Consider the following 13,561-nt stretch of genomic DNA (forward strand, 5'->3'; position numbering starts at 1 on the left):
ATGTGGCTGGTAAGCAGCAGAACTCGAGCCCAGGAGCCTGGCTCCAGCCGCTGCTTTTCGGCTGCTGAGAGGGGCGGGTACGGAAGTGGGAACAAAGCCACAAGTGTGCTTGGTCACAGGAGGAAGAGAAGGGAGGCCCACAAGGTGTTGAAAGTGGCTCCAGCCCGCCCTGCCCCACAGTAAAGGCAGATGAGGAAATCCTCAGAGGGGGTGGGTAACAGGGTCTGAAAGAGAACACAGGTCAATGTCGGGGCAGTGTCTGGTCTTCATGGGGCCTCTAGGAGGAATGTGCCAGCGCGTGGCCACAGTCAGCAGTGCCGATGACCATCTGAACCTCAAGACCTCGACCCAGGCACCTGTCCACCTTGTGGCAGGTACCTGAAGAAAGAAGAAGTCAGTCTTACAAAGGAAGAACTTCGAATGCTGTGGCTTTTTTTTTTTTTTTTTTTTCTTTCTTTCCCAAAGGAGTTTCAACATGTAACTTGCTGATTACAGATCGGTCACAGACATGGCGACTCAGTGCCATGGGGGGTCCTGGAACAGGAGGACATTAGTGGGAAAACAGTGACACTGGAAGAAAGTCTGGAGTTGAGCTCATAGGGCTGGGCTGGCATTCACATCTTTGACAAATGCCAAACTGAGGAGAAGCCGGGTGAAGGGGTTACGGGAACTCGACTACCTTGGCAACATTTCTGCAGATCTGAAATTATTCCAAAGTAAAGAAGTCTTTAAAAAAGAAATTAGTGGAAACAATGAGGCAGAAATTCAAAATCGGGGTTTGCAGGTAACAGCTAGAGTCCTCTAGTTCATTTATTTAGGTTTGGTGACAGAAAGATCCCCATCACCCAGAGAAATGGTGATTTGTTTCACCGGCCTCTTGGGGGGTCTTGGTTTTTCAACCGAGCAGAAGTGGCGGCTGGAACCGCAATACCAAGTCTGCATGCAGCCAGGTTAAGCCAGCAGCCCCGCCTCACATGTTACTTGTCTCCTGCATGTTCAGTATTGGTGTAGAACACCGGACGTGGGAGCCAGAGGCTTGTTTGCGGAACCCCGAAAGCTGTCCTGGGAGCTTGGAGTCTGGTTTGGAAACCCCTCCATCCTCCAAGGCGGCACAAAGGCTGGGGCCCGGCCCCCGGCGATGGCCTCACTCTGGGCCCAGGGACTATGGCCATCTCCCTTCCTGCCTCCTCAGGAGCTCAATAGGACGTGCCGAGCCATGCAGCTGCGGGTCCTGGAGCTCATCCCCCGAATCGCCAATGAGCAGCTCACGGAGGAGCTGCTCATCGTCAACGACAACCTCAACAACGTGTTCCTGCGCCACGAACGGTAGGCCGGCCGCCCCCGCCCTCTCCCTCCCCTGGCTCCCTGTTCGCACCGTCTGACCTCCTGTGGTCTCCCCCCTTCCCCGGCGTGTCCTCAGCCGTCTCCTTCCCCGGAGGGCATGAAGTCTGCCCAGCCTTCCAGCCACCTCTCCAATCCCTGCCGGGGTCTGCCCTGCTGCCATGTCCCTGCGTGTGGGCCTGGTCCATCCTTGCTCACTCTGCCACTGCCTGGCTCTGGGGCTGTGGACCAGTTACTTGACTTAATTACTGCCCTTTGACTCTTTGACTGCACACTGCACGCAGCTCACTTAGGCAGGAAAATAATTTATTAGGAGAATAGCCTTTATGAAATGGGAAGCTTTCAGAATCCAGAAAAGAGTGAAACAGTGAGGCCTCCCAGCAGAGTAGGAAAGAAAGATCCCAGGGCGGCCCTGGGGACTGGGGGCAGAAACTCCCAGGACACGTCCCCAGGGTGCTGCCATCAGTAAATGGGCCCCGCACAGTTGCCCACTTTGTGTCATTCTGTTCAAGAGAAGCTGATTGGCTCAGCTTTGTCATTCCCACTGGGTTGAGAAGGGAAAAAGGGCCCTTGAAGGGTCACAAGGAGATGGGGGAGGAGCAGTTCCCCAGAGGGCACTCAGGTGCTAATACAGAGAAGGGGTGCCAGGCTCTCTATATCTGAAAACGAGGTCCACAGCGGTACCTGCCCTATGGGGTGATGCACTTAGCAACCAGGAGTCCCTGGGTCACAACACAGTTATTCCAGCCTTCTCCAGCCCTTGTTCATCTCACATCTTTGTCCATCAACACACAGGTGATTCTGAGTCCCTTGAGTGTGGGGCAGGGCTGCCGTGGGCCACGTCTACGAGGCCTCTCCTGCTCGCCGGCTCAGTGGAATAGAAGTGTCCCTTTCTGCCATTTTGGGGTGTGGGCTGAGATGGCCCAAGGACCCAATCTGGGGATGACTGGGACCCCCTGACACCCACAGGCATCAGGCCCGGCCTGATATCCTATGCCTGCTGCCTCCTAGTTCACGGTCATACTCAGTCTTCGCCGGGGCTTCGCATCTGGGAGGCAGGTTCCACCGTCGTCCCCTTGTAAAAGACGAGGCCGAGCTCCAGAAGGGACGTTAATGTACCCACCGTCACTCAGTAAGTGACAGGGCCAGCACTCAGCAGACCACGGCCTTCTCCGCCCACCTCAGCAGCCCCTTGGCGTGTCGGGAACGTTTCAGGGAACAGAACTCACCTTTGCTGTGTGCCGTGCGTCCGCATTTTCCTGTCTGTCCTGGCCCGTCCCTGTGTGTGTGCCAGTCACGACCGGAGTGGGCAGGCAGTCAAAAACTCCAGTTGGGACACTCTTGCCAGTGAACAAGGGGCACTGTTACCCATCCCCCAGGGATACACCGGCAGGGATACGCATCCCGGGCGTAAACTGGGTCTGTCACCCTAATCGTGACCCGCCAGGTGGATTGGGAGGCCTGCAGTGTGAGGAACCCTGCCCGGGCTGGGCTGTGCTCAGGGGCCTCTCTGTCTCTCTGACTCGGCTCGTTTCTGTCTTCGTAGGTTTGAACGGTTCCGAACGGGCCAGACCGGCAAGGTAAAGGCGCTTTTCTATGACCAGGTCATGCCCGTGCTGATGTGGGAGAGGAGGGCTCCCTCCCCAGACAACCTGCACGGGATGTGCCCTCTTGTCCAGACTCCTAGAGAAGTCCCCTTCTAACTTTTTATGTCACTGTCCCTTTAAGGTAACTAAGGCCCCGCCATCAGCTAATGCCGGCTTCCCAACCCCCCAGGGGGTGCAGCTGAGCTAGGGGCAGAGCAGGGAAGACTCCCTCATTCCCAGACAGAGCTGCCAGGGCCCTGGTGGCACGTCCCCCAGCAACGGCGGCATCTCCCTTCTCCCCAGGCCCCGCAGGAGGCCGAGGCGGCGGCCGACTTGATCGACATGGGCCCTGACCAGGCGGCCACCAGCAGCCTCTCGTCCCAGCTGGCGGGAATGAGTAAGTTCAGGGTGGGGGTTCTGGCCGAGGGCGCACGACGGTGCTGCGGGCACCCCTCACTTTTGGGGGTGCCCTCCTCCCAGTTTGGGGCTGGAATGCCAACAGCAGACCGTTGGCCCAGACCCCGCCTCGCTGGGCTGAACCCCACTGCAAGGTCGGGCACCCAGGACCAAACACGTGGGGCTCTTACCCTCACAGCCCACAGCTCCTGAGCCCCCCGGGCCTCAGGGGCCCCCTGTTCTGTGGTCGCCCCTCGACACTGAATTCTCCGTGGCCTGAGCCATCGAGGCGAGCTTGGCCTAGTCGCTTGAACGCCCTCCGCCCCCTCTCCTGTGTAAAGGGCAGGAATGGGCCCTTCCTCGTGGGTCGTCGCGAGGACTGAGTAAGCTCATGCATGAAAGGGCCCCAGGTCGCACCAGGCCCAGGGTGCGCTCCCGGGACACGCTAGCAGGTGCCATCATCGTCACTGTGATTGGTTTTCACGCCGCTGGCTGCCTGCTTGTGCTGAGCCCAGGAAGTACGTCAGAGCCCGTTCTGAATCACTAATGCGAGGCTGCTGGAAAACCCAGCTGCGCGTGTGATCGCCAGCCCACCGCACGGCCGTGTCCTGTGCCAGATGCGGTGGGCAGCATTTTACTCGTCACAGCTGCCCCGGGAGGGGGACTGTGACTCCACCTCAGGGAGAGGAAGTCACGTACCCACAGCCCCTCAGCCAGCAGGGACCTGGCTGCCCCATCCGGATACCCGCGCTGTCCCGCCCCGCGCCCACCCCCACCGCCCCCCTGCTTCTCCAGAACCGTCCCTGGGTCCCTGGGCCTAGCAGCTCAGCCACTGCCCAGTGTGCAGGGCCCTTCATGTCCCTTTCTGTCTCTGCAGACCTGGGCTCCAGCAGCGTGAGGGCTGGCCTGCAGTCTCTGGAGGCCTCGGGCCAACTGGAAGGCGAGTTTGACATGTTTGCGCTGACCCGCGGCAGCTCCCTGGCTGACCAACGAAAAGAGTGAGTGGCCCAGCCCCACCCTGTCCCCTGCATTGCGGGCTCCCCATCAGGGCAGAGCCTCTCCGGGCCCCTGAACCCAGCTGCGTGGCATGCCGTGTGGAGGGACACACAGTCTGCTGTCTGCACCCCCTCGGGATGGCAGAGCTCCCACCCCCTAGGTCAGTCCCGGTGGCCCCAGAGGCAGACTTCATGCCCCACGGGCAGGCCTGGGGGGAAGAAGGGACGCCTGTGGTTTGATGAGCAACTGTGTGCCAGAATCTCACATAATCTGATCAGATGAGGAAACTGAGGCACTGAGAGAGGCCGAGTCATTTGCTCCGAGTCAGACCATTGATATGTGGCAACACTAGGACGGGACCCCAGGGCTGCTTGTTCCCAAACAGTGTCCTGCCCGGCCTCTCCCCACCACACCCCCCAGGGCAGGCAGAGAAGATCCCTGATAAAACCTCAGGGACTTGTCTAGTCATTTCTGTTGCTGCCTAGCCACCCTTAATGCCCCAAGAAGTCCCTGTTGCCCCACCTGGGTCTGCTCCCTCTGCCCCAGGGCTGGGGTTCTGTCCTTTGCTGAGCTGGTGTTTTCAGGGAGGTGCTTTCGGCAGCCACGGCAGGCGCCTTGCCTCGACGTCTCGGGACTGGCCCCACACAGGCTTGTCAGGGGAAGCAGTTTGCTTGGTACTCTCAGCCCTTTGCTCAGGACCCTGGACTGCGCCACGGGCAGCCAGGATTTACAGCCAAGGAAAGCTCTGGATTAAGGGACTCCCTCAGCAGACGCCCCAGCCTCCCCGGTGGTCATTCTGGTCACTTGAATGGCCTTTGGCCTTCCCTCCTTGCCCTGTCTTTGGGAACTGTCAGTGGGCCTCTGAGGGCCCAGCCATGCCCTGTCCACACCACACATCCAGGTCAAATCTGATAGGCTGCAGCTGGCTCTGCCTGCCGCCCGGACCAAACCCTGGGCCGCGAGCAGCGTTTTTAGTCTGGGCAGTCTGCGCTCACGAGGCCCAGTGCTCGCGGACCAGCAGCTCACAGTTGCCGTGGAGTTTGGGGCACGGAGAAGCCACTGTGCGGGTGGAAGCTAATGGGTCCACTGGGATGTGCGGCCGGGAGGGCCGCCCGCCCGCCCGCTAGGCCCCAGCAGGCAGCATGCTGGCCACGCCGGAGAGCCCCTGGCAGTCGGCCCGGCTCGCCAGCCCGGCGAGGCTTGCTGTTGCTCTGTTACTCCCTTGAGGAGCAGGCCCTGGGGGGCAGAGGAAGGCGTCCCCGGCGCCCGCAGTCTCATGGGGAGGAAGGTGCACACACCGCCGCCGTGCGGTGCTTATGGCCGCCCTGGATGGGGGTGCCGGGCACTGTGGACACACACGTGGTGGCAGGCAGCTCTGCAGAGGGTGCTCAGGCCTGGACCTTGGGGATAAGGAGTCAGGAAGGCCGTTTCAGGCCATAGGAGCAGCGTGTGCAAAGGCTCAGAGGCAGGGAGAGCGTGAGATGCTGGGCTCAGAGGCAGGGAGAGCGTGAGATGCTGGGGTGGGGGGAGGGGAGGGGACATCTTGGACCTTCTCACGTCATGGGGTCCCCTGCAGGCCCTCCCTGGGTCCCTGGGGACTGGTTTCCACCTCAGCAGAAAGCACGTGGCAGGGACCAGAATGCCCTGGTGTCAAGTTCCTCTTTCCTTTGTTCTGCTTGGTGGTCCCTCCCTTAGGCTTCTGCTGGGTCTTCTAGTCCCCGGCCCGCCTGACTGCCCTGCTCCCCTCCGCGCCCCCCCCCCCCCCCCCCCCCCCCGCCCAGGGGCTCTTGAATCCTCTGAGGCCTTTTCTGCCCACCTGGAGTCTGACCCACACCTCCTTCTGCCTTCCCGGCTCCTGCTTCCCTCCAGCCTGTGCCAGCTCTGCCTCTGCTCACCGGGAAGCCAGCTCCTTGCCAGCCACACCCCAACCCCAGGTGGCACAGTCGTGGCCTCTCCAGCCGACCAGGCCAAGGAGAGCGACAGGGAGCATCTCTCTGAGCCAGACGCACCCTAGCCAGGCTTTGCTGGAAGTAGGATGCTCTTCTGTATTGTCATCCTGGGGACACACTGCACTGCGCTGGATGACCTCCCCAGTGCCGCTGTCATCCAAGGGGCCCCCGGGCCAGTCCCTGCCCACCACCTTCACCACAACCTTCGGAGGCGTAGCCCTCCTCCCTCCTGCGCTGGGTGTGGGGCAGGAGACACCTGGCCCAGCATCTGCGGCCCGGCCTGGGCGTGGGCCTTGCGGGAGCTTCCTCTATCCCGGGTGTCTTCCACCTCCACTGCTGCAGGCATGGCCCCGGGGGGACGGCCACGCTTCGTCCTGAGGGCTTTGGGAGCAGGAGAGATGGAAGAGCAGAGGTGGGGGCGAGGGCGTAACTAGGAAAGAATGTATTGTTCTTCTGAGTGAAGAAAGGCATTGATTCCTGTATATTCCTAGGTCTGAACATGCCTTATTCTGCCTTTTTCCACAATGCACCTGCCATGTCTTAGAAGGAGGGACAGCAAGGGGGCTACTTCCATACCGGGAGTGGGCAGGACGCATGGCTCAGTCTTAGACATTACTTTCTCCTCACCAGCTCTCAGGGCCCAGACTCAGCCGGGGATACCAAGCTCCAGGAGGGCGTGAGCACACCGCCCGCCACCCTGGCTTTCGTGTTGGCTCCAACCCAGCCCTGCAGATCGTCCCTAGCCCAGGGATGGGCAGGAGCTGCGGAACTGGGGGTTGAGCTCATGATGGCACTTGCGGCCGCCTCCACAGGAGGGAGTGGACTCCAGTGCCCTCAGAATGGCTGCCTGGGAATTTGGGGGTCTTCTCCCCAGAGGCCCTTTGACGTGCCAGTCTCCCCCATTCCCAGGAAGGCCATTTGGCATCGCAACGGTTTCAGTCAATAGGGCTCGGGTTCCTGAAGCCTCGAGCTGCCCCCCACCCCCGCCCCCGGACCTTCAGGGCTTTCCATTTGTGACAGGGATTCTGCAGCTCACTTCTTCCCCTTAGAACTGGACCGAGCTGGTGCTAAGGCCCCGCCTCCTTCAGCTGACGCTCCAGAATGAGAAGAGGGGCTCCTTCCAAGAATCAGGGCTGAGCGCCCAAGGCCGCCTCTGACGTCCCCCTGTAGCAACCAGGAGAGACCCCCCCCCCGCCCCAGTCCATTGCCACACAGCTTTCCCCTGACTCCTGCCTTATTCTCTCGCTCCCCACGACTCACCTCACACACAGCAAACACCTTCCCTGTGCTCAGCCCCTGCCCTCTCTGCCCCGTCCAGCTGGTGGCATCCCCCAGGACATTTAGTCTTTCTTTCTTTCTTTCTTTTTATTTTTGAGAGAGAGAGAGAGAGTGCAAGAGTAGAGGAAGGGACAGAGAGAGGAGGGGCAGAGGATCTGAAGCGGGTTCTGCACTGACAGCAGAGAGCCCCATGCAAGGGCTTGAACTCACGAGCCATGAGATCATGACCCGAGCCAAAGTCGGATGCTTAACCAACAGCCATCCAGGCGCCCCATCCCCCAGCACAGCCAAGACGGGGCAGGGGAGAGCTTCGTGCTGGGGCCCGACGCAGGATGGCACCATGTGGGATGACGCCCCACCCAGCCATCTGCACGTGTGTCTACGACAGCAAATGGAACTCTCCATCCAAAGGCAGCCTCGTACAGAACCACGATTTATTACCTTACAAAATGGAAGCTGCTCGGGGAGCCTGGGTGGCTCATTTGGTTAAACGTCTGATTCTTGATTTCAGCTCAGGTCAGGATTGTCACAGTCGTGAGATCTACCCCCACGTCGGGCTCCATGCTGAGCGTGAAGCCTGCTTGGGAATCTCTCCTCCCCTCTCTGCCTCTCCCCTGCACCCACTCTCTCTGTCTCTCAAAATAAACATTTTTAAAAAAGAGGAAGCTGTTCAAAGAAGGGTCTGGAGGTGGGAATTCTCCATGGGGATGGGGCACTGGCATGGTTTCTCATCCCTCGAGTTTGGCCGGATCCGATGAGAGCCATTGGTGAGCTTGCTCTTGGCCTTTGGCCAGCGCCACCTTCCCTCACTTCTCCAGCCTTGGCTGCCTGTCATGGTCACACGTCTAAGCCCGGGTCTACGGTCTGCAGGCAGGCAGGCAGGCGGGCGGGTGGGCCTGCAGAATTGGAGCCCATCCTGAGGCCTGCGCTGCCCCCTGCCCAGGCACCACCCGGGGCCACACAGGATGTGAGTCCAGCTCACCCCTGCCCACCCGTGCATCCCGCCCTCGGTCAGCATGCCTGGTACCACAGGGCAGAACTCATGGTCTTGGCCTCTACGTTTCAGGGTGAAATACGAAGCCCCCCAAGCAACAGACGGCCTGGCTGGAGCCCTGGATGCCCGGCAGCAGAACACTGGAGCGGTAAGCAGAGGGTCCTGCTGCTACCTTGTCCGGAAGGAGGGCCAGAGGATCCTTGCCCCCCGGTCCCACACCCCCACCCACCATGTGCTGGGCCCCAACATGACACATCCCTCTCCTCATCTGGTTCCGTCACTGGCCCCTTGTAGCTAATGTGACACCTCCCATTTCACAGCTGAGGAAGCAGTCCGAGAGGTTAAGTCACCTGCCCAAGTTCACACAGCAAGGAAGGGCTAGAGCAAGGATTCAGAAAGCCCAGAGTCCCGCAGCCTGGCTTCCCAGCTGCGTGTCCGCGGACAGACTGCTGACCCGTAGCACGGTTTACAGTGGGGTGTGCGAGAGGGCGTGTTAAGGGGCTCAGCAGAGTTAGAGCTCCATCGGCATTGTACCTCCCCGCCTCCCTGGAGACCTGTTATTTGCAGGAGTGGGGACAGGGGGGACAAGAGAACATACCCTGAAACTTCAGGGAGGCTTCCAGGGGTGCCATTTTCATTCCATCGAATTGATTGACGGCGTATGGAGTGATAGCCACATGTCCGGCACTGCACACACTCTGTGGGTGACCCCTCCCCCTTGGCAGGAACTCCAAGTACAATTCTCACCCCTTTGGATTTGTTCTAGATGCCCTTGGGGTGGGGGGAATTTCTGTTTCAGTAAGTGGACAGAGTAGCTCCTCGGGAGGTGATTAGAAACGGCTGGGCCCAGGAGTCGGAGAGGCAGGGGGCAATGAAGGGAGACAGCCGGTGACAGCACAGGCTTCTGAGGCCAGGTTGGACTGGGCGACAGGAGACAAAGCCTGAGGGGCAGCAGGGACCCGAGGGCCTCGGGTAGCCAGGAGGACTGTGTGAGGTGGAGGCCATGGCCAGGCTTGAGCAGAGGGGCACGTTTCTCTGTCCATTTTAGAAGGAACCAGCATGGAAGCTGGGAGAGCAGCTAGGAGGGAGTGGAAGTTGCCCAGTATACAAGTGGGTGGGGGGTCCTGGCGACTCCCCAAAGGCATCCCCAGCATCTCAGGAGTCATTCCCAAGTCAGAGCGGAGCCAGACTTGGAACACCGTGGAGGCAAGACCAGCTAGAGAATCAGACGTCTCCCGTGTGTGCCCTGTGACCCAGCACCAAGCACAGCACATTTGCACCTGCGTCTCAGGGCCTCCAGCTACTTTCCTTTGTAAGTGGCCATCTGTCACAGCCATGCCCTGTGCCAGGCACCCTACAGCCCGCCTTTCTGAGCCATCACACAAACCCTTAGGTCGTGTTGTTATCCCCATTTACAGATGAGAAAACTGAGATCGAGAGGCCGGGCAAGTGAGGCAGCAGAGGTTAACATCCTTAGCGTGATGCCTGGCACAGAGTGAAGCGTTCAGTCTCCCTGGTGCTGCTGTGTGGTTTTCCCCACTTACGGACGAGAAAGCCCAGGCTTAGCATTGTGAGGTAGTTTGCCCAACACCTCACAGTCCTGGGTCCTGGCTCCATAGCCAGTGCTGGGAGCAGGAGCCCCAGATGGCCTGCACAGCTCTAAGGAACAGAGGTGGACACTCCAGAAAATCTGGCTCCCAGATTCCAGATGCATCCGAACGTTCTGGAAGCCGTCTGGAAGCACTTCCCTCTCAGGCCACCTGACCCCTCGTGGGCATAGGCGAACTGCACAGGCACCCCTTCCGGTTGCAGATGAAGGACTGCAGCCCAGAGACAGGTGTCCCCGCCCCAGGACTCAGAGCAATCCCGGGAATGACAGGAACTAGAACCCAGGTCTCCCGGCTCCTACACCACCTTCAGTTAGCCACAGGGAGGAAATATACACACACCTCTACTTGCAGGAAAGAGGAAGGTGGTAAATCATTGCTTATTCCTCTCTGATCACTTGAGAGATTGAAGCAGCTTCTGCCCACATCAGGGTATGATGTTCTTACAACTGTCCGTAAACACCTGCTCCCGAGGTACATGAGTCTGGCTGGGTGGTGGGGAGGCTTTCTCCCGTTAAACTGTCAGGATGGGACTCTGAGCGGCAAAGTAGAGAATGGAATCCAGTGCCAGCTCTCCTGGCAGCCAGTATTTGCCCCCGGGGTTCACAAGTCCCGTGATTGCGGCTGCTGGACAGCGTGTCCCAGGCCCTGTGCCGGGTCTGTCCAGGGTGGGGGAGGCAGTTGGGGGCCGGCGAGCTGGGAGCCGGGACTCTAGTCTCCTCATCTCTGGGGTCCTAGGGAACCCTGATTGTCCATCAGTAAACATGAGGGGACTGGGCAAACCAACGTTCTAATCCTGGGGTACCCATCAGAGCCCCTAGCAGCCAGCACACTGGTTAATGGCTGCCTTCTCAGCCCTTCCAGGATTGCCTAGGCCGCTCCCAGGCTCGTTGTGGAAAAGGAGATTTGCCCGGTGCATTCAGGACCCTGGGGTCGCAGGGCTATTGTGGTTCATCCCAGTGAGACACCCTCCACTGCTGCCTGTCCCCCCTTACCTGCCCCCACAGCACCAGCCTCCACAGGCGCGCACACACACACACACACACACACACACACACACACGGCCTCCTAAGGTGGTAACAGGACTCCCGACCTGAAAGGGATGTCCACATTGGAGAAAGCTGCCAGCATACCAGTGGCCCTGGCCTTCCTGCCACCCTCAGCCTGACCCTTTCTCACCCAGATGGGAGGCAGCCTTGAGAAGAGCCTCAGTGACTGGATGATGAGACAAGGCATGGTGAGGAGAGGCCAGGCCGGCCCAGAGAGCGGAGGCTGCCACTGGCAGGAGTCCCGCCCGGGGTGGTGCTGTCGCAGGGGCAGGACCACCAGAGCCAGCAAGAATGCAGGGTGCTGCAGGTGCCCCGCTGTGCTCCTGCTTCGTGGCCCCTCGGTGCCCACTTCCGGCCCCTAATTCGGAAGCGAGGCCCAGGTGGCCCCTCTGGCAGCTGGGAGGCAACCGGGGCTCGCTGGTTCTGGGCTGGGTAGAGAGGGACAGGTGCACGCTGCCCAGAGCCCTTGCTGCTGCTTCCGGGAAGTAGGTGCCTGCTCTCTCTGCTCTGGGCACTTCTGCCGCCACCGGGGACCTCAGGTGCTGGGGACAGAGCTTGGGGACCGAACTGGCTGGGTTGGAGAAGGACTGTCACTCTCACTCTCTTTCCCAAAGTAACAAAGCGGTCACTAGCCTCTCTTGAGCGTCTGCTCTGTGCCAGACTCCTATCCATCACCTCCTGTCCCCTCACAGCAGCCTGGACGGTAGGGACCGTGTGCTCCCTCCTCTAAACATGAGAGAAGCGAGGTCAGACAAGTGACCTGCCCAAGCCACGCTGTATGAAAGGGCAGTCTCGGACTCTGTCCCCAAAACCTCCAACGGGGTCCTCACACTGTAGAAGGAAGCCCCCAGCCCCAGTGCGGGACCCTTGTGGCAGAGCCCATGTCTTTGTGGCCCAAAACGAAAGTCCCTATGAGTAGTGGGGAGATCCGTTCTTCCTCGGGTTCCTGCTCCAGCTGTTAGGAGCCCCCTCCCCGACCCCCTGCCTAGCACCCGGCCCCACATCCCCTTGCCCACAGCCTGGCACAGTGGGCAGAATTGTGGGTCCTAAGCAGACGGGCAGGAGCCATCTTGAAGGGGATATACCAGGATCTCAACCCCCCAGAAGGGGGTGGGGCACGTCCAACTGGCCCCACTTCATAAATGAGGAGACTCAGGGGTGAGGGTGACAGCCACAGGCCGCCCAGCCAGCAGGCCCCCAGCTGATGGGGCCTTCTGCCTTCGCACCGCATGCACTGCCCTCACCACCTCACCCCTGCCCTTCCTTCCAGATCCCCGTCACCCAGGCCTGCCTCATGGAGGACATCGAGCAGTGGCTGTCCACTGACGTGGTAAGTTGGCCCCGCCCCGCCCAGAAGCAGAGGCTGGGGCACATTCCTCCCCCCCCACCAACAGCGGGCTCATGAGGAAGTGACTGGTCACAGGGGCAGGTGAGCAGCTGGGGAGGAGGGGAGCATCAATGTGGGACACCTCCTGCCAGCCGCCCGCCCTCTCCAAGGCACTCTCCTCAGAGGCCTCTGCCTCACAGCTGCTGGGGCCGAGCCTTTCCTGAGAGTGCTGTCACCGCGGGCCCCAGGAGCCTCAGCCCGAGACAGGAAGGGCAGGATGGGCTGAGGGAAGCCGTCACAGTGGTGAGCCCTGCACCTGCACCAGCTCGGGGAGCCCTCCCTCTGGTGCCTCTGAGAAGCTCCACCAGCGGCGCCATCTTCCAGACCAGGAAGCTGATGAGCAGCCCTGAGGGGTGCCGAGCCTAGGAGGAGGCAGGGGCCCAGGCCGTCTGCAGAGCCCCGCGGCCCCCAGGGAGCGGCAAGGGCGGCCAGCCTCGGCTCTCCTGTCCAGGGCCCCTCCCCCTGCACCTGCCGCCCCACCTTTGGGCACCAAGGACCAAGGGCCTGGATGCTCCCAGGCCCAGAGGCTGCCTTCTGCCAGCGGCCAAGACGGTGTTTCCGCCCGAGGTCACGCGGGGGTCCGTGCCTGGTGATGGCAGGAGGCACCCCCCACTCCCAACTTTAGCACGCGTGGCCTCCGTCTCTGGGGCCCTTCCCGCCACAAGGGCAAGTGTGTTCACCATCTACACACCGGAAGAAAAGGAAGTGGTGTTTGTTGAGGACCCGCTGGGCCCCCCAGCCTGGGCTTGGCAGTCCGATATTCCATTTTAGCTTCCCGACAACCAGTTCTACCGAGCGGGAAACTGAGGCTCAGAGCAGTCAGGTGACACCCAGGGCTGCAGCTCGGGGAAGAGTGGGGACAAGGTTCAGGTCCTGGGCCCGCTACGCCTGCCCCCAGAGGACTGTGGCTAAGCTCCTCTTCCTTCTGCTTTCTCAGGGGAATGACACGGAGGAGCCCAAGGGCGTCACCAGCGAAGG

General features: G+C 60.6%; 1 protein-coding gene across 5 annotated transcripts in view; it reads left to right on the plus strand.

Annotated features, from left to right (window-relative positions):
- TOM1 (target of myb1 membrane trafficking protein) overlaps nucleotides 1-13,561 on the plus strand; it is a 45,127-nt gene that overhangs the window by 28,039 nt on the left and 3,527 nt on the right. For 4 of the 5 annotated variants that reach the window (XM_042947663.1, XM_042947667.1, XM_042947665.1 and 1 more), the window contains exons 8-15: nucleotides 1,193-1,326; nucleotides 2,888-2,921; nucleotides 3,231-3,324; nucleotides 4,201-4,321; nucleotides 8,613-8,688; nucleotides 11,331-11,384; nucleotides 12,467-12,526; nucleotides 13,521-13,560. In XM_042947663.1, the coding sequence (XP_042803597.1) occupies nucleotides 1,193-1,326; nucleotides 2,888-2,921; nucleotides 3,231-3,324; nucleotides 4,201-4,321; nucleotides 8,613-8,688; nucleotides 11,331-11,384; nucleotides 12,467-12,526; nucleotides 13,521-13,560 (613 nt within the window). The remainder of the gene's footprint in view (nucleotides 1-1,192; nucleotides 1,327-2,887; nucleotides 2,922-3,230; nucleotides 3,325-4,200; nucleotides 4,322-8,612; nucleotides 8,689-11,330; nucleotides 11,385-12,466; nucleotides 12,527-13,520; nucleotide 13,561) is intronic. The other variant, XM_042947664.1, reaches the window with a different exon arrangement.

Source organism: Panthera leo, chromosome B4 (genome assembly GCF_018350215.1).
Source record: "Panthera leo isolate Ple1 chromosome B4, P.leo_Ple1_pat1.1, whole genome shotgun sequence".
NCBI lineage: Eukaryota > Metazoa > Chordata > Mammalia > Carnivora > Felidae > Panthera > Panthera leo.